The sequence below is a fragment of the Microcaecilia unicolor genome, chromosome 8, assembly GCF_901765095.1.
Source record: "Microcaecilia unicolor chromosome 8, aMicUni1.1, whole genome shotgun sequence".
Taxonomy (NCBI): Eukaryota; Metazoa; Chordata; class Amphibia; order Gymnophiona; family Siphonopidae; genus Microcaecilia; species Microcaecilia unicolor.
The window spans coordinates 3,476,457-3,496,191 of NC_044038.1; the positions used below are offsets into that span (position 1 = coordinate 3,476,457).

The 19,735-nt window shown below is 46.4% G+C and overlaps 1 protein-coding gene across 1 annotated transcript in view; it reads left to right on the forward strand.

The window, feature by feature from the left end:
* The window catches only part of PKD1 (polycystin 1, transient receptor potential channel interacting), a 202,088-nt gene that overhangs the window by 62,773 nt on the left and 119,580 nt on the right, over nucleotides 1-19,735 (forward strand). Inside the window, 6 exon segments of the mRNA XM_030212056.1 lie at nucleotides 4,803-4,874; nucleotides 5,460-5,531; nucleotides 5,801-5,970; nucleotides 7,210-7,866; nucleotides 10,595-10,775; nucleotides 18,855-19,069. Of these exon segments, the coding sequence (XP_030067916.1) occupies nucleotides 4,803-4,874; nucleotides 5,460-5,531; nucleotides 5,801-5,970; nucleotides 7,210-7,866; nucleotides 10,595-10,775; nucleotides 18,855-19,069 (1,367 nt within the window).

Sequence of the window (19,735 nt, forward strand, 5' to 3'; positions counted from 1 at the left end):
ACTAAAAACTAACTTGTTCAAAAAGGCATACCCTACCGACCCAACTTAAATGCCTGAACCCTGCAACACAACAAAACCAAAGCTCGTAATGGACATAAAATAACTCTTCCTCTCTATGATTCCCCAATGTGTCTGTAACACATGAACCTTACTCGACCACAACATCACTCCGTATTTGTTTCTCTACCAGAGTTGGCGAACGCCTCTATGGTACTATGTAAGCCACATTGAGCCTGCAAATAGGTAGGAAAATGTGGGATACAAATGTAACAAATAAATAAAAATAATCAAGAAGAGGTTAAATATTTTGGAGAGGGGGAGATGGTCATTGAACATTCGGCACAGAGCAGGGAAAATAATTTGCTGTTTAGAGGAGAAAAGGGGTCTGCTAAGGTTGCCAGGTACTTGTGACCAGACTTGGCCACTTTTGGAAACAGGATACTGGGCTAGATGGATCCTCGGTCTGACCCAGTATGGCTACTCTTATGTTCTAAAGGTTCAGATACCAACAGCTTTAAATCTAGAAGAAGCAACTTTCACCCAAATTACTTCTGTCTAGGAAATAGCTTGATGGGTGCTCAGATCCTCTCCTGTAAGACAGTGGTGTAGCCATGGGGGGGCGGGAGCAGGGGAGGGACCTTGGCTTGGGCCATCCCCTCCCCATTTTTAGTTTAGGCCCCCTCCACAGCTAGAGTATATATGGAATGGCTGGATGGCTGATGGGGACGCACAATCCCCGGCAGCTGACAAAATCTGCTGCCTGAACTGCCTCAGTGCTGCGGTCTCCGCTTCTTTCCAGCCGCCTATGTCTGCACTCTTCGCATATGCTCAATTCATAAGGTAGTCAAGCTGCATCCAGTTCATTTCTTGAAGAACCTTGGCTTCAGGCTTCCAGATCATGCAACTTTACAAACTGGTTCATTGAACTAAATTATGTTTGTGGAATGGTTTGTCCCAGAAGTATTCAGAAATGCCGGCAGCTCCGACTCAGAAGTAACCTGAGGAAATACTTCTTCATGGAAAGGGTGGTGAATTCGTGGAACGGCCTCTCGGTGGAAGTGGTAGAGATGAAAACAGTGCCTGTTAGTGCTTAACAAAGATAAAGCTATGGCATGTTGGTTTTCCGGAGCAATAACAACTGTTCGGAACTTCCATCATTCCTGTTCCAAATTATCAATACCGCAGAGTCATACTGGACTCATTCTTATCTTTTTTTAACCACACATTTCATCCTCGGTAAAAATTAGTTTTCTAAATTTTTGGAGATTAAGAACTATTCGTCACTTTTTGGACCAAAACCAGTCGCATGTCCTCATATTATCCTTTTTCACATCTCATCTGGACTATTGTAATATCATCTGTGCTGGCCTACCGCAATCAACAATAAAGAAACCGGAAACCTTGAAAAACACTGCAATTCATGTTGTTTTGTCATGCTCACCGTTATGACCATAGAGGAAGAAGTACAAACAGCAAAGGTGACACAAAAGTCCAGCAAACGAACGGTGTAGTGCAATAATATATTCTAAATATTAATAACAGGTATCATCGACTCGACACGGGCCGTGTTTCGGCCACAGAGAGCCTGCCTCAGGAGTCTATCGTACCACTCCATTACTTAAGCGATTCCACTGGTTACCACTTTGTCAACGCATCACTTATAAGGTAGCTATTTTAACTTTTTAGGCTCTTCGGATCGGCTCTCCTGATTATCTTTCCTGTCTAACATTTCCATACTCTCCAGCACAGGTTCTGCGTTCAATAAACGACCATCGATTGATTCTTCACAATCCAAAATTTGCACGTTTAGAATCTACAAGAAGCTGTACTTTTTTCTTTTTGGCATCCCACGTTTGGAATGACCTCCCATTATCCCTCTAAAGCTGAACTCAAGACCTATCTCTTTATACAAGCATTCGGATCTCCGGATAAATAAGATTACAGTAGAATATCAATTATCAGGATGTCCAATTATCTGGATTGCTTCTGTTCCTTATCATTTCCATTTTTTATCATAATATCTTTATCATAGCTACCACATTATGCCTGATATACTGTAAAAAAATGTTATAACATCACGAACAGCTTCATATTTTTCCCCATTTATAATTGAAAACAAAACAATAATACTGAACAATGTAACTCTCAAACTGTATTCCCTTTTCAAAAAGGAATGTCCAATTATCCAGATTTATGATTATCCAGATCACCCCCTGCGAAGATAGTCTGGATGTACTTTTTACCCCTCCTCCTTTCTTCCTTCCCTTGTATATGATTTCCCTCCAAATCCATTTGTATGTTTCCTGCAAGATGTGAATGTATTACTTTTGCGCTTTCCTATCACAACAATGGCGTTCCTTTTCCTTTTCCATATTTGTGTGTAGCATTATAAACCACTTAGTTCTGCTTAGCTAGTTAAAGTACCAATCTGTACTATAATAAAAAGCACCTCCAACGTTGTGAAGCTGACTCCGTGGCTTCACTGAAGTGAAGGGTTCGTAAGGTTTGTCAGATTCGTCAGTCTGTCACCATCTCTCTTGGCCCCGCCCTCGCGTCAAAACGTGATTACGTCAAGGGCGGCGGACCTATCACAGGCGCGAGGGCGGGGCCAAAAGAGATGTTGACAGACTGACGAATCTGACGAACCTTACAAACCCTTCACTTCAGTGAAGCCACGGAGTCAGCTTCACAACGTTGCAGGTGCGTTTTATTAAACATCGCAGGGTGGCTGGAGAGGGGGGAGAGAGGGAGGGGCAACGACCCTGGAACTGGGAGGGTGGGTGGGTGGCAGGGAGAGAGGGAGGGAGGGGGGGGCAGACCCTGGAACTTAGAAGGGGGGGCGGACGGACCCAGGAACTGGGAGGGAGGGGGGGTGACCCTGAAACTGGGAGGGAGGGGGAGAGGGCCGACCCTGCAACTGGGAGGGGGGGGAAACCCTGGAACTGGGAAGGACGGGGCCACCCTGGAACTGGGAGGGAGGGGGGGCCCCTGGCGCACACTCTCATTCTCACACACACACTCTCGCACCCAGTCTCACTCTCTCTGTCACACACACTCACACATTCACTCTCTCTCTATCACACACTCACTCTCACACACACTCTGTAAAACACACACACTCCGAGGAAAACCTTGCTAGCGCCCGTTTCATATATATCAGAAATGGGCCTTTTTTCCTAGTATACTATAATCTATATAAACTACCTGAATTCAGGAAAAGCTTGGGACAAGTACACAGGATCTCTAAGGGAATGATAGGGAGAGTAGATGGCATGGATGGGCAGACTGGATAGGCCATATGGTCTTTATCATATTTCTATGTTTCATTGTACTGGACTTGTGGGGCACACAGAATGATTGAGATATGTCCGATCACCCCTCCGAAGGGAGATCTGTGAGTGTCACATCCCATCCTACAGGGGCTTCGGCCCTTCATCCCACAGTCATGAATGGTCCCAGCCTGGAAGTTTGGAGGCTATAGTGAGATTGTCTCGCATTCTGTAATACTTGGCCGTGGGCTGTTCTCTCCAGCACACACCCTGAGGGCCTTTAATGAGAAGAGCTTCCAACCTTTGTAGCATTCTCACGACCCCTCTCCTGGTGCTGCTCAAACATAATTGGCTTTAGCCCTTTCACTTATTTTTATAGTTTTAGCTCCAAGAAACAAATATGCTTTTGCTTGGGCCAAAGTGAAACCATATTTTGACTTCGGCCCACTGTTGCTGCTCTCCCTCCCCTCCCATCTCCTCCCACCCCAGTTGCACCTCATGTCTCAGAATCTAGTCGGGATTCTTGTAGGCCTGAGGCTTCAGGGCCTTGAGATATGAGCTGTGCTCTGGTTGTGTGTGCATTGTGGTGGGGGCCATGTGGGAAGGGAGGGGGTACAGTTGGAAAGTGAGAACAGATTTCCACCGTGGTCTATGTGAAACCCATTCTTTTGTTCCTAAGTGCAGGGTGGGATGTGACAGTGGTGCTGGTTTCTCTTGCAAGCGTGATCTGCACAGTAAGGGTAAATCCCAAGGGTGATATTGTTTTTTATAAGATACTTTGCCTCACTGAATGCAGTGGAGTCTTGACAATGAGCATATGAGCCAGCTCTGAGGGTCCTTAAGCACCTTCAATATTGAGCAAACCCTTGGCATAAGAGATCTTCTGATCTGGAGGACTGAAGATCGCAGCCAGGAATCAAACCCAGGTACCCCCTATGGCAGTGCACAACATTGCTATTAAGCCACCAGGGAATCGTCTTAAACAATCTGTTAATTAAAAAGGAAAATAAGTCTGATTATTTTCTGTGTCTGCTGATGGAACATCTATTATAAACAGAATGATCAAATCCCAGCTATTCGACTGGCATCCTTCTGGTAGCCAGGTCGTGTGGCTGCTCAGAGCACAAGGAAAACTGTCCATTGGCTTCCCTTGTGCTGACATCGCCAAAGTTGGAACAGGGCACATTTGGCGCTTGTTACGCTCCTGCCCGTATCCCCTATATCAGGGGCTCTCAACCTCATTCTCGGGGCACACCCAGCCTGCACGCACTACCTCCATGTAGATTCGTTGTGGGTATCTTGAGACCTTGACAGGCTGGATGTGTCCTGAGGGTTGGATTGAGATCTCCTGTCCTAAAGTAATGTAATTGAATTCATAATAGGAATAATTATCTCTAGGCAAGGTCTTTGCTCTCAGGGAACGGTTCTTCCTCTGGTTGTGAATCAGAGAATGAGACGTTTTTCCTGTTGCTATGTGAGACAGGTCTCACCTTGTAGAATACTGACCTGGGTGTCTCTCACTTATTTCCTTAGGGATCTTTCAAATAACCAGATACAGTCTCTAGATGTCCAGCTGTTTGAACATTTGACATTCCTGAAGGAGCTGTGAGTATTTACAGTGCTGTGTTGCCTTTTGTACTTGTAAGAACAGCATGACCTGGTTCCTTGTATAAAGCAACAAGACAAAAATGTGAGTCAGACTCGAAGAGGATATAAAAATGTCAGAGTTTTAATGGTAAAAAGTCATAAAACGACCCGACACGGTTGTGTTTCGCCACAAAAGCCTACCTCAGGGGTCAAACAAATCTGCCGGAATGTCTTGAAAAGACTTGCCTTAGAGAACATTTTGAAATCCTGGCTGCTAAAACCGCTGTAACTTCCCAAATAAAGAGCCGCTCTGCGATGCAACTACATCTTGCCAGGAAACATTTTGAGCCTCACTTTTCTGTCTTGTTGCTCACGTTTGCGTGAGGTTTTTTTTCCCTCCTTTTTCATTTTTCTGGTTCCTTGTATATTCACACAAGAGAGAGAATCTATCAAGATGTGATGAATATTATTTTCGAATTCCAATAAGCACATATGGCTTTTTTTTAAAGACAGTGTGACCTTCCGCTTTGTTTGTACAACGTGGGTTGAATGCATTCACCATTTCAACAATCGACTTGAATGACTCTTTTATTTGTCTTTCAGAGATTTAAGTAACAACCAGATGTCTACATTAGAAGATGGAATATTTCGTAATTTATATAATTTAACTGAAATGTAAGTCGATGAGTTTTACATGCTTATTTTACCTGGTGGTAACGGAGACATTCCCTTCTTCCATGCCTGCTCCAGACAATCCGCATGTCGCACTGACATTTTGGTCCAGTAGGGTCCGTAGAGCTGGTCCTGAGATTCATGTTCAGCGTTGCCTCTTTTCTGGTTCTTGCACTGCTTTGGGCCTGGCAGTCTGAATCCTGACCTGACGCTTCACCTTTCCTTCATGTTTTTATGTCAGTAATTAAACTTCTTCTTTTCAACCTTTGCAGAAATCTGAGTCTGAATCCATTTCTTTGTGACTGTAAACTTTCCTGGCTCCCAGGCTGGTTGGAGGAAGCAAATGTCACCCTTCTCCAGACTCTACAGACCAGGTGTGAGCAGCCACCCTCCATGTCCGGCCATCCCCTCTTCAACGTTTCCTTCTCTAATACAACTTGTGGTAAGTAGGGCATATCCCAGCCTCCACAGGGCAAACAATGAACATTGTGCATTTCCATGAAAATCTACTAGCTAATAGGCCGATGATCAGACAAAAATGCGGGCACTAGAGGCTATTAGCTACCCACCCCATGATCAGAACACCCGAGCGTGTGAAACAACGTGCTCGCGGGCTCTGACCACAAGTAGTATGCAAATTCATGCTAAACATATTCCTCCCCAATGATCAGCGAGCAGTGTGCCAAACATTGGTTCTCTGTCTGTGGCAAACCTTATGCCAGCTGGGAACAAACCATTGGGGAGGAATAGTGAGCCCTGTCCAGCACGCATTTGCATGCTAAAAGGCCCCCCATTCTCCCAATATAACCCCCCCTGCAGTAGCCCCTCCCAGGAACCCTGACCCCCCCTTCTCAAGCCAGCAACACAGGGGCTACAGTCCCCCTGACCCCCCACTGACACAAGTTCACGGGGGGGCTGGAGATCTGGTGGATCTCCAGCCCCCCTAACCTCCCCTTGCACCCTCCCAAAAAAAGATCGTGGTGGCCCAGTGGGCTGAAAACAATGCCCCTCCCCCACCCTGGTGGTCTAGAGGCCCTCTTCCCTACCCCTCCCCCCAATACCTTAGGAGCCAACTTTTTAAAATTATTGGGGGTGCTAACCTCAATGGAAACAACCCTTCCCTTGACACATGCAAGCAATTTTCTCAATATTGGGGGGTGTCTTATCCTATGCTTAGTGTTGGAGGACGGAGTAGTATATTCGCTCCTCTTCCAGCGCCACCTTGAAAATGGCTGCACCCAGCCCTGCCTAGTGCATCCTGGGGGCGCTAGGCCACCAGAGCCTTGCTGTTTCAGGGGGCCTGGTGTTCCCACAGACCACCAGCCCCTGCTTTTGACAGCCTGGATCTGTCAAACAAGTGCATGCACTCAGGCACAATCCTGTCGCACTTTTACCCTATGATCAGAGATAATAACGTGCTTAAATTTGCATGCTATTATCTCTGATCATAGGGGAGGTAAAGTCTCGCACAGTTCCAGCAGTATTTTTGGAACATCACTGGGCTTTTGATCATCTGGACATCAGTAAGCAAGAAAGCAGATTTAATTTCCCAGTGCTGGAGGGTATTAGGTTTCCTGCTGTGCCAGGTCTCATCATTGAAAAGATCAGTATCTTACCTTAGTTTTGTGAAAAATGCAGGGGTGGAAAGTCATCTAACTCCCTCTTCTGGTGTATGATTCAGGAGCAGAGTACGTATGCTGCCTGCCTGGTAAGGACACCGAAGCTGCTTCTGTTGTCATTTTTTCATCTCCATCCCCGAGGAACTTCAGCGAGAAGACCTGCCGCTCCCTCTGCTACGGCATGTACCGGACCTACTTTGGCTTGGATAATCTTGGCCAGTGCTTCTGTGGCTATAGCCTGGAAAGCAATTCATCGTCCAGCTGTTTGCAGATGTGCACGGAATCTCCGGTGACACAGGCCTGCAGTCCTACCGTCATTGGCAAGGTCTTTCCAGTAGAGCTGCCAGTGTACTTCATGGATCTCAAGGAGTCTTACAGCCTTCTGGAAGTGGTGGAACTGCAGATCAGCTCTCCGTACGCCTTCAACGTCTTGCAGTGGAACTTCGGTGATGAGACGCAGGTTCAGAACAACACCGAGGAATCAGCTTTACATAAATACGCCTTGCCTGGCTATTACAATGCCAGTGTTATCCTGTTTGTGGAGGAAAGGATGACCTTAGTAGAGACTGAAATCAGCATACTTGGCCTACCAGATGAATTAGAGCTTCAGTGTCCTTCTCTAGTCAACACAGCAGAGAGGCTGAACCTCAGTTTCAGAAGCCGAGGAGGAACCAACGTGGCAGTCACCTACCGCATTACCTCCGAATGGGGAGAAGCAGGTGAGCTGCTTATGTCTTCTTAGGGGTCAGGCAGGAAGAAGAGGGAGCTGGGGGAAGCTTTTCCTGGTAATCCATAAGATTAAATAATGCATTGCAGTTTCTCATGGGCTTGGCTTGAGGAAGTTGGGATAAAGACGTTTTCTTTTACAATCCTGTGTGGTTTGCTGGTTATTCATATGTGTGGGGGAGGGGTGCAGGGCTCACATTGGCGCTGATAATAGCACTGGCCAGCAGGGGCAGACTGACCATTCGGGCAACTGGGCACTGCCCGAGAGCCCAGAGGCTCTAGGGGGTCCAGAGGCTCTGGCCAGATGCCCAGCGCACCGCTGGTGATCTAGTGGCCTCAGTGGGGGGGAACACGTTCTTTCCTGCCCAGCACCACCCTATTTTAAAAATGGCAGCCGAGACTCCCTGTGGAAGTCTTGCGAGACTACCACGGGAAGTCTCGGCTGCCGTTTTGAAAACATGGCAGCGTAGTCAGGCGGGGGAGTAGCGACAGTGTAGTGGGCAGGAAAAAACATGGCCCCCACCCCGCAGAGGCCACCAGACCACAGGACCCCTCAGGTAGGACCAGGGTGGTGGCGGGAGGCCCAGGCCACCCTCAGTCCACCCCTGCTGGCCAGTGACATAGTCTCTGCTGGCACTGAGAGTCATTGTGCTTCCTGGGTAGTGCGATGTCGATACATTTATCAAGATAGGACTGAGGCTTGCAGGTCCAAACCAGGGGCATACCCAGACCTCACGGTGGGAGGGGGCCAGAGCCCTGCCACTCCTCACCCACTGCTGCAGCAAATACCTTGGCTGGCGGGGGTGGGACAGACATGCGTAAGCACATGCTAAGGCCACGTTTTGCTACAGCTTTGTAAAAGGGCCCCCATATTAAAGCCTTTTTAAGAGGGGGACCTGACGTATAAACTCACGTTGCTTCCAAACTGCCACGATTTAGAGGGAATGAGTGTGTGTGATGGTTCTCACGATTTCATTATCATTTAAAATTTGATCCTGAGAGGGAAAGGTTGTAAACTGTTTGCTATCCCACCTCAGCTTAGAGCCTTTGCCACGGTTACCCTTATAAGGCCTTCTCTCTCCCTAGTACCTTTTCACACTTGTCTGAAGCCCCGTGTCCCCAGCCACAATCCCATGTCAGATCCCAAGCATTGCCCTTCTTCACCCTTTAATTCCTGCATTGTCTTCCTGTCAGCCTAAGCATACCCTTGCATTGCAAACTGTTCATCATTTGAAGGGATAAAACCACATTTCAGTTTGACACTTAGCAGCTTTCTTTCCCTGCTCTGCAAAAATAAATAAACCCCAAAAGCATTTCAGTGGTTGCTCAAAAGATATCAGCTATTTTCACACACTTCTTTCAAATTGTTTTTGAGGATGGCATTTGAATGCAAGTCACACCTTGGCTTAGTTTCTGCTTTGTGAGCTCAGAATGCAGCAAGAGCTCTGGAGGTGCTGAACAATCATGTTCTTTTCACCTTCTAATGTTCCCCATTGTAAAGAACAACCAGTAGAAATGACACAGACAGATTCAACGGCATAATCGAAAGAGAAGGACGCCCATCTTCTGACACAAATCGGGAGATGGGCGTTCTTCTCTCAGGGTCGCCCAAATCGGCATAATCAAAAGCCAATTTTGGGCGTTCTCAACTGCTTTCCATCGCGGGGATGACCAAAGTTAATAGATGGGCGTCCTCGGCCGATAATGGAAAAAAGAAGGGCGTCCCTGACGAGCATTTGGCCGACTTTACTTGGTCCAATATTTTTCACGACCAAGCCTCGAAAAGGTGCCCGAATTGACCAGATGTCCACCGGAGGGAATGGGGGATGACCTCCCCTTACTCCCCCAGTGGTCACCAACCCCCTCCGACCCCCCCCAAAAATTAAAAAACATTTTTTTCCAGCCTCTATGCCAGCCTCAAATGTCATACCCAGCTCCATCGCAGCAGTATGCAGGTCCCTGGAGCAGTTTTTAGTGAGTGCAGTGCACTTCAGGCAGGCAGACCCAGGCCCATCCCCCCTACCTGTTACACTTGTGGTGATAAATGTGAACCCTCCAAAACCCACCCGAAACCCACTGTACCCACGTGTAGGTTCCCCCCCTTCACCCCTTAGGGCTATGGTAGTGGTGTGCAGTTGTGTGGAGTGGGTTTTGGGGGAAGTTTGGGGGGCTCAGCAGCAAAGGTGAGGGAGCTATGCACCTGGGAGCAATTTGTGAAGTCCACTGCAGTGCCCCCTAGGGTGCCCGGTTGGTGTCCTGGCATGTGAGGGGGACCAGTGCGCTACGAATGCTGGCTCCCCCCATGACCAGGAGGCTTGCATTTGGTCATTTTTGAGATGGGCGTCCTCGGTTTCCATTATCAGCGAAAACCGAGGTCGTCCATCTCTAAGGTCGACCATCTCAACATTTAGGTCGACCATCTCTTAGGTCGACCTAAATGTTGAGATTTGGGCGTCCATGACCGTATTATTGAAATGAAAGATGGACGCCCATCTTGTTTCGATAATACGGGATGCCCCGTCCCTTCGCGGGGACGTCCTCAGGGATGGGCGTCCCCGTTCGAAAATGCCCCTCCACTGTGATGATAATGTGATTCTGCTGGCTGTGTTCCCTCTAATCCCAGGAAACTTAGACACTAGAGCTTGTGGCCACTTTAGGATTCTCTGTAGACAGTCGAAGATGGCTTTGGCCAAGTGATCGTATTTCCACTTGTCTTTTTAGTTTCTCCACTGTGTCCCGTGGATGGATTGGTCTTTCCTGGAAATGGACATTGTTACCAACTGATCTTGGATAAAGCTGATTGGTCTGAGGCACAGCAGCACTGCCAGAACCAAGGAAACGGGGCTTTAGCCATTGTTTCCAATGCCGAGCTGCAAAAATTTCTACTTACTCACATCACCAGGTAAAACCAACTACAGCTAGGTCTCAGCTTCTCTTCTGCTGTGATCTGGATGCTATGGGATAGATATTTGGCAGCGATGATGGGCGGTTTTTTAGCCGTCACTGGTGTTGTTCCCAGATATCCAATGACAGGCTGTGTTCTGGCACTGGCATTGAATATCGGGGTTTATGTGAGCGATTATCTTTTAAACAGTTAAGTGAATATTCAGCATTTAACCACCTAAGCGACACTGCACAAAGATAGGACTGACTTTTGGCACTTAACCCCTTAAGGTGCCGACTGCGGCCCTGCACCACTCGCAAAATAGCCAGCTGTGGTGATGTTCAGCAGCACTAACCAGTTAATTGCCGCTGAATATCAGCAGATAACCCGACACAAGCGATTTACCGGCCGGGAGCCCTTTCTGGCCAGTTAAATCACTTTGACTATTGACCTCTGTATGGATTCTAAGTTCTACAACATTTATTTATTTATTTATTTAAAAATTTCTATTCCGCCACAAATCAACATATACATTAGAAAAGATAAAAACAGACACACCTTTCTTATTGCATTTATGTTGATTGCAAAAGCTTGTTAATCCCTAACGTTCCCACTTTCAATCTGGTAGAGACCTGGGTCTCATCACGAAAACTACGTTTTTCTGGTTAGGGAATAAACATTCTAAGATGATGAAAAGGAAGAAATTGATCTTCTTTTCCTCATGACATCTTTTGAGAGTGCTGGCACACTGCTCTGACTTGTATCTCTTTGCTGAGTAATTGTCCTGTCCAGTCTCCCTGTTTCACTGGTTCGTAAGAATAGCCACACTGGGTCAGACCAATGGTCCATCTAGCCCAGTATCTTGTTTTCCAAACAGTGGCCAAGCCAGGTCACAAGTACCTGGCAGAAACTCAAATAGTAGCAACATTCCATGTAGAACCCCAAAGAGTAGCAAGATTCTAGAATTCTAAAGAATAACAAGATTCCATGTAGAATCTCAAAGAGTAGCAAGATTCCATGTAGAATCTCAAGCATAAGAACATAAGAGTAGCCATAGTGGGTCAGACCAATGGTCCATCTAGCCCAGTATCTTGTTTTCCAAACAGTGGCCAAGCCAGGTCACAAGTACCTGGCAGAAACTCAAATAGTAGCAACATTCCATGTAGAACCCCAAAGAGTAGCAAGATTCTAGAATTCTAAAGAATAACAAGATTCCATGCAGAATTTCAAAGAGTAGCAAGATTCCATGTAGAATCTCAAGCATAAGAACATAAGAGTAGCCATAGTGGGTCAGACCAATGGTCCATCTAGCCCAGTATCTTGTTTTCCAAACAGTGGCCAAGCCAGGTCACAAGTACCTGGCAGAAACCCACCCTTACACTAAAATGTTGAGGTGGAAGCAGCAGCTTACAAATGAAATGCACGTCTTGAGATTAGTAATGAATACAATCCTGACAGTGGAGCTCATCCCTTTGACTCACTTGCTTATGGTCATTGGGATTCCAGTTCTTGAGGTTAAGCGCTAAATCTAGGAAGAGTTATGCCAATCGCATCCTTGTGTCTCACTTGCTCACGGGCCCTGGGTTTCCATTTGTTGAGTTGAAGCCCTGAATCGATGGAGGGTTACACGTGTTTTCTACTGGGTCCCTCCCTACAATGTAGGTTATGCCGTCTGGAACACAGCTGAGTTTCTAAACAACCACAGAAGATCTGTCGGTGTGTGTCTCAGCGCCACTAACAGGATGCAGACTGACGGCCATTTGTAAGGGAAGCTGCTGTCGTTATGACATCACTTGTTGCAGGGACCATCACAGAAAGGGTTGTTTTGTCTTTCTGGTCCACAGCTGGCTCTTGTCACCCACTTCCAGATTCAGAGCTTGGCAGCTTTCTTTCTAAACAGGCCTCTACTACTACTACTACTTATCATTTCTATAGCGCTACTAGACGTACGCGGCGCTGTACACTTGAACATGAAGAGACAGTCCCTGCTCGAAAGAGTACATAAGTACATAAGTACATAAGTAGTGCCATACTGGGAAAGACCAAAGGTCCATCTAGCCCAGCATCCTGTCACCGACAGTGGCCAATCCAGGTCAAGGGCACCTGGCACGCTCCCCAAACGTAAAAACATTCCAGACAAGTTATACCTAAAAATGCGGAATTTTTCCAAGTCCATTTAATAGCGGTCTATGGACTTGTCCTTTAGGAATCTACCTAACCCCTTTTTAAACTCCGTCAAGCTAACTGCCCGTACCATGTTCTCCGGCAACGAATTCCAGAGTCTAATTACACGTCGGGTGAAGAAAAATTTTCTCCGATTCGTTTTAAATTTACCACACTGTAGCTTCAACTCATGCCCTCTAGTCCTAGTATTTTTGGATAGCGTGAACAGTCGCTTCACATCCACCCGATCCATTCCACTCATTATTTTATACACTTCTATCATATCTCCCCTCAGCCGTCTCTTCTCCAAGCTGAAAAGCCCTAGCCTTCTCAGCCTCTCTTCATAGGAAAGTCGTCCCATCCCCACTATCATTTTCGTCGCCCTTCGCTGTACCTTTTCCAATTCTACTATATCTTTTTTGAGATACGGAGACCAGTACTGAACACAATACTCCAGGTGCGGTCGCACCATGGAGCGATACAACGGCATTATAACATTCGCACACCTGGACTCCATACCCTTCCTAATAACACCCAACATTCTATTCGCTTTCCTAGCCGCAGCAGCACACTGAGCAGAAGGTTTCAGCGTATCATCGACGACGACACCCAGATCCCTTTCTTGATCCGTAACTCCTAACGTGGAACCTTGCAAGACGTAGCTATAATTCGGGTTCCTCTTACCCACATGCATCACTTTGCACTTGTCAACATTGAACTTCATCTGCCACTTGCACGCCCATTCTCCCAGTCTCGCAAGGTCCTCCTGTAATCGTTCACATTCCTCCTGCGACTTGACGACCCTGAATAATTTTGTGTCATCGGCGAATTTAATTACCTCACTAGTTATTCCCATCTCTAGGTCATTTATAAATACATTAAAAAGCAACGGACCCAGCACAGACCCCTGCGGGACCCCACTAACTACCCTCCTCCACTGAGAATACTGGCCACGCAATCCTACTCTCTGCTTCCTATCTTTCAACCAGTTCTTAATCCATAATAATACCCTACCTCCGATTCCATGACTCTGCAATTTCTTCAGGAGTCTTTCGTGCGGCACTTTGTCAAACGCCTTTTGAAAATCAAGATATACAATATCAACCGGCTCCCCATTGTCCACATGTTTGCTTACCCCCTCAAAAAAATGCATTAGATTGGTGAGGCAAGACTTCCCTTCACTAAATCCGTGCTGACTTTGTCTCATCAGTCCATGTTTTTGTATATGCTCTGCAATTTTATTCTTAATAATAGCCTCCACCATCTTGCCCGGCACCGACGTCAGACTCACCGGTCTATAATTTCCCAGATCTCCTCTGGAACCCTTCTTAAAAATCGGAGTAACATTGGCTACCCTCCAGTCTTCCGGTATTACACTCGATTTTAGGGACAGATTGCATATTTCTAACAGTAGCTCCGCAAGTTCATTTTTTAGTTCTATTAATACTCTGGGATGAATACCATCAGGTCCCGGTGATTTACTACTCTTCAGCTTGCTGAACTGACCCATTACATCCTCCAAGGTTACAGAGAATTTGTTTAGTTTCTCCGACTCCCCCGCTTCAAATATTCTTTCCGGCACCGGTGTCCCCCCCAAATCCTCCTCGGTGAAGACCGAAGCAAAGAATTCATTTAATTTCTCCGCTACGGCTTTGTCCTCCTTGATCGCCCCTTTAACACCATTTTCGTCCAGCGGCCCAACCGACTCTTTGGCCGGTTTCCTGCTTTTAATGTATCTAAAAAAATTTTTACTATGTATTTTTGCTTCCAACGCTAATTTCTTCTCAAAGTCCTTTTTTGCCCTCCTTATCTCCGCTTTGCATTTGGCTTGGCATTCCTTATGATCTATCCTGTTACTTTCAGTTGGTTCTCTTCTCCACTTTCTGAAGGATTGTTTTTTGGCTCTAATGATTTCCTTTATCTTACTGTTTAGCCACGCCGGCTGACGTTTAGTCTTTTTTCCCTTTTTCTAATACGTGGAATATATTTGTCCTGAACCTCCAGGATGGTGTTTTTAAACAGCATCCATGCCTGATGCAAGTTTTTTACTCTGCGAGCTGCTCCTTTCAGTCTTTTTTTCACCATTTTTCTCATTTTGTCGTAATCACCTTTTCTAAAGTTAAACGCTAGCGTACTTGATTTCCTAGTTTCACTTCCTTCAATGCCAATATCAAAACCGATCATATTATGATCACTGTTATCACTGTTATCAAGCTTACAATCTAATTAGGACAGACAAACAGGACAAATAAGGGATAAGGACAAAGAGTAGCAAGATTCCGGAATTTATTTATTTATTTATTGCATTTGTACCCCACATTATCCCACCTTTTTGCAGGCTCAATGTGGCTTACAGAGTAAGGTTATGATAAAGTCAATATATGATTTAAATACAGTTGATCATAAGCTGAGGTAAAAGAGGATTTAGATAGGCGGATGTTGGGTAGGTTGTGTGAGAAGTGTTTTAGGTGTGCTTGGGTGGTTTGGGGGACGATTTGTATCACTGAGGGTGACTTTTGTAAGCTTTGTTAAAGAGGTGTGTTTTCAGAGCTTTGCGGAAGCTGGTTAGATTGTTCATGGTTTTCAGGGTTTTGGGTAGCGCATTCCAGAACTGTGTGCTTTTGTATGCAAAGGTCGTAGCATAAGCCTGTTTGTATTTCACTCCTTTGCAGCTGGGGAAATTCAGATTTAGGAATTTGTGGGCCGATCTTTTGGCGTTTCTGGGCGGTAGGTCCACTAGGTTTAGCATATAGAGTGGGGCATCTGCGTGAATGATTTTGTGCATGGTTGTGCAGATCTTGAACTCAATTCGTTCCTTGAGCGGAAGCCAATGTAGTTTCTCTCTTAGGGGCTTCGCACTTTCATATTTAGGTTTTCCAAAGATGAGTCTGGCTGCCGTATTTTGGGTTGTTTGGAGTTTTTTAATGGTCTGTTCTTTACAGCCTGCGTACAGGGCGTTGCAGTAGTCCAAGTGGCTTATAACTAGTGACTGTACTAGGGTGCGAAAGATGTTTCTTGGGAAAAAAGGTTTAATTCTTTTGAGTTTCCACATCGATTGAAACATTTTTTTCGTTGTGTTCTTCACGTGGGTATCCCAAAGAGTAGCAATATTCTGTGTAGAATTCAAAGAGTAGCAAGATTCCGGAATCCCAAAGACTACTACTACTACTTATCATTTCTATAGCGCCACTTGACATACGCTGCGCTGTACACTTGAACTTGAAGAAACAGTCCCTGATTGACAGAGCTTACAACCTAATTAGGACAGACAAACAGGACAAATAAAAGATAAGGGAATTACTGAGGTGGGGATGATAAAATAAGGATACTGAACATGTGAGTAAGAGTTAGGAGTTAAAAGCAGCATCAAAAAGGTGGGCTTTTAGCCTAGATTTGAAGACGGCCAGTGATGGAGCTTGACGGACCGGCTCAGGAAGTCTATTCCAGGCATATGGTGCAGCAAGATAAAAGGAACGGAGTCTGGAGTTAGTGGTGGAGGAGAAGGGTGCAGATAAGAGAGATTGACCCAGTGAACAGAGTTCCCGGGGAGGAATGTAGGGAGAGATGAAAGTGGAGAGGTACTGAGGAGCTGGAGAGTGAATGCACTTGTAAGTCAATAAGAGGAGTTTGAACTGTATGCGGAAACGGATAGGGGGCCAGTGAAGTGACTATGAAAGGTAGAGAAGCTTGAATGCAGTCTCCATCCAAACCCAGTTTGCAGGAACCAAAATAGCCTTTCTTCCCAAACTCAGCATTATTTTAATTGTTTTCCTGGAATATTGGGACTTACACATGAGAAATGGTTGGTCCTTGACTGTCCCTTTTGTGAACATGTCATGAAACTGTTCAGGAGGACAATGGGACATAGCTAAGAGACTAGTGACTTTGAAAGGAATGAGTGCTCCGATGATGAAATATTACCGAGTAAAGGGAGTGAGTGCTTCTGTACAGTTCTTGGATAGCTTCTCTTCCTGTTGATTTATCCTCCGTTCGGCGGCTTTGTGTGCAGCTTGATGGATCATGAAAGGATGAAATCACTGCAGGGAACAGAAGAAATCCTCTAAGCTTATTAACAGCTGCTGGACTCCGAACTCTCTTGCAGGCTTCCCATTTTTCATCAAGCCTTTCTGATAAACAGGATGTGATTTCCCTAGTGGAAGAAGCAGATTAATGAACTCCTCCTGGATGAGGAGATTTTTGCAAAGCTCTTCTCAGACGGGGCTCTTAAAAGAACCAACCCCCGCCAGCTGAAGACTTCGTCCAGCGCTGGTCTTCGGTGCCACCGAATTGCTTACCCTGCAACTGAGCAGTTTCACTAAAAGGAACGTGAGGGGAAGAGAGAGAGCAGGGGCAGGCAATGCAGCAGCGGTGTCGCAGACCAGCGCTGGATGAAGTCTTCAGCTGGCGGGGTTGGGGACCCCCACCAGACAACCAGGGGCCCAGAGCAAATTGGGGGGGGGCCAGGCCCCCATGGCCCCACCTAGCTACGTCACTGTTTCACACCCTGCACATGGTCACTTGCAAGGACACTGTCCCCTACAAACAGACTGTAATCCATCCTCATTCCCCTTACTCAGACATGCAGACAGGCTCATGTCCACTCACATGTGTTAAAAAGATGTTTGATTTCTTATTCATGGCCTCTTTCACTTGGATCTGTTCATGAAGGAGCAGTTGCAGGTTTGGTTTCCTTTGAGGGGCAGTTTCAGTATTGTGGAGGAGTGGCCTAGTGGTTAGAGTGGTGGACTTTGGTCCTGGGGAACTGAGGAACTGAGTTCGATTCCCACTTCAGGCACAGGCAGCTCCTTGTGACTCTGGGCAAGTCACTTAACCCTCCATTGCCCCATGTAAGCCGCATTGAGCCTGCCATGAGTGGGAAAGCGCAGGGTGCAAATGTAACAAAAATAAAATAGATACTATTGGAGATTCTACATGGAATGTTGCTACTATCAGAGATTCTACATGGAATGTTACTACTATTGGAGATTCTACATGGAATGTTGCTATTCCACTAGCAACATTCCATGTAGAAGGCTGCGCAGGCTTCTGTTTCTGTGAGTCTGATGTCCTGCACGTATGTGCAGGACGTCAGACTCACAGAAGCAGAGGCCTGCGCGGCCACATTGGTGATCTGCAAGGGCCGACTTCTACATGGAATGTTGCTAGTGGAATAGCAACATTCCATGTAGAATCTCAAATAGTAGCAACAGTGGAGGAGTGGCCTAGTGGTTAGGGTGGTGGACTTTGGTCCTGAGGAACTGAGTTTGATTCCCACTTCAGCTCCTTGTGACTCTGGGCAAGTCACTTAACCCTCCATTGCCCCAGGTACAAATAAGTACCTGTATACAATATGTAAGCCGCATTGAACCTGCTATGAGTGAGAAAGCGCAGGGTACAAATGTAAAAACTTTTTTTTTTTAAATGCCTCTTTCTCTTGGGTCTTTGCATGAAGAAGCAGCCGTAGGTTCAGTTTCCTTTTTATTTTTTATGCCACCAGTCACCAAGCTCTATTTCAAATTCTTTGGTACTAGGAAATGCAACGCTGGGCTGCAACAGGGACCACGGAAGGGAGATCCAGCTATCGCAAAGAAAACAAGAAATGGGAACTAGTTAGTTGGTAGCAGCCAGTAATTTAACAGTTCATTCTGACTGGTAGGGCAGCGTCCTGATCTGTGATATAAGGAAAGGGCATTTTGGGTCATCCAGGTGTCTCCTCTGCTTGGTTGTTTGAGTAACGCTACTAGATTGATGCTGTTCTCTGTCAGTCAGTAATATGGAAGCCTTAGCAGAGACTGATTACTAGGTTAGAAGAGATCAACTGTGCTTAATGACCTCATGATGGCAGCTGTGGTAGAACGTATGAAATGTCTAGCGTTTGACCTAAGAGAATGTCTAATGAACTTATTACTCATTCTCTTCCCTCTGCTGTTGAAGGAACCGGGAGGTCTGGATCGGGTTTAATGATTCGGCAAGTTCTGGGGCTGAGCCTGGAGGAGAAGGGTTTGATTTGGAAAGCTGCCAGAACTGGCTCCCAGGAGAACCGCACCCTTCCCAGGCAGAGCGCTGCATCCGGATGGGGTACACGGGCCAGTGCAACACCGATCTTTGCACAGCTAAGCACACGTTTGTGTGCGAGTACAAGCCAGAAGGTAAGGTGTGGCTCCTGGGAGATTTAAACAACCAGAAAGAGCAGGGGTAGGTGTCAGCATATCCCCTAGAGAAGAACTTTTCAACTCAGTCCTCGGCGCACACCAAGCCGGTCAGGTTTTCAGGATATCCACAATGAATATGCATGAGAGAGATCTGAATACCAAGGAGGCAGTGAATGCAAATCGATCTCAAGCACAATCATTGTGAACATACCCTGAAAACCTGACTGGCTACTTGTACCCCAAGAACCACTGCCTATAGAAATCCATTTGTACGCACTCCACACATATTTAGAGGGTGACCAAAACCAAATCTGTGGCTGAAATTTGCACGGTTTTGGCCAAAATTGAAGCTAAAACCAAAACTAGGCGTTGTGGCCCCTCCCCGACCAAAAGCGGGCTGCACATCCCCTTGGCCCCCAGAAAGAAAGCTGGTCCTCCACCCCCACCACCCAGTAGAAAGCTACCATTCTCCCACCACCCGTAGACCCTCCCCAGGCCTACCCTACTAGCCCTTCTGGTCTAGTAGCCTCATTGGGACAGGAGCAGTCGCTCCTGCCCATAACAGCTCCAATCTCAAAATGGTTGCTATGACCTCCCACAGCAGACATTTTTAGTGCGGAACTGGCAGGGGCTTGAGTGACTGGGAAGCACTTCTTCCTTGAT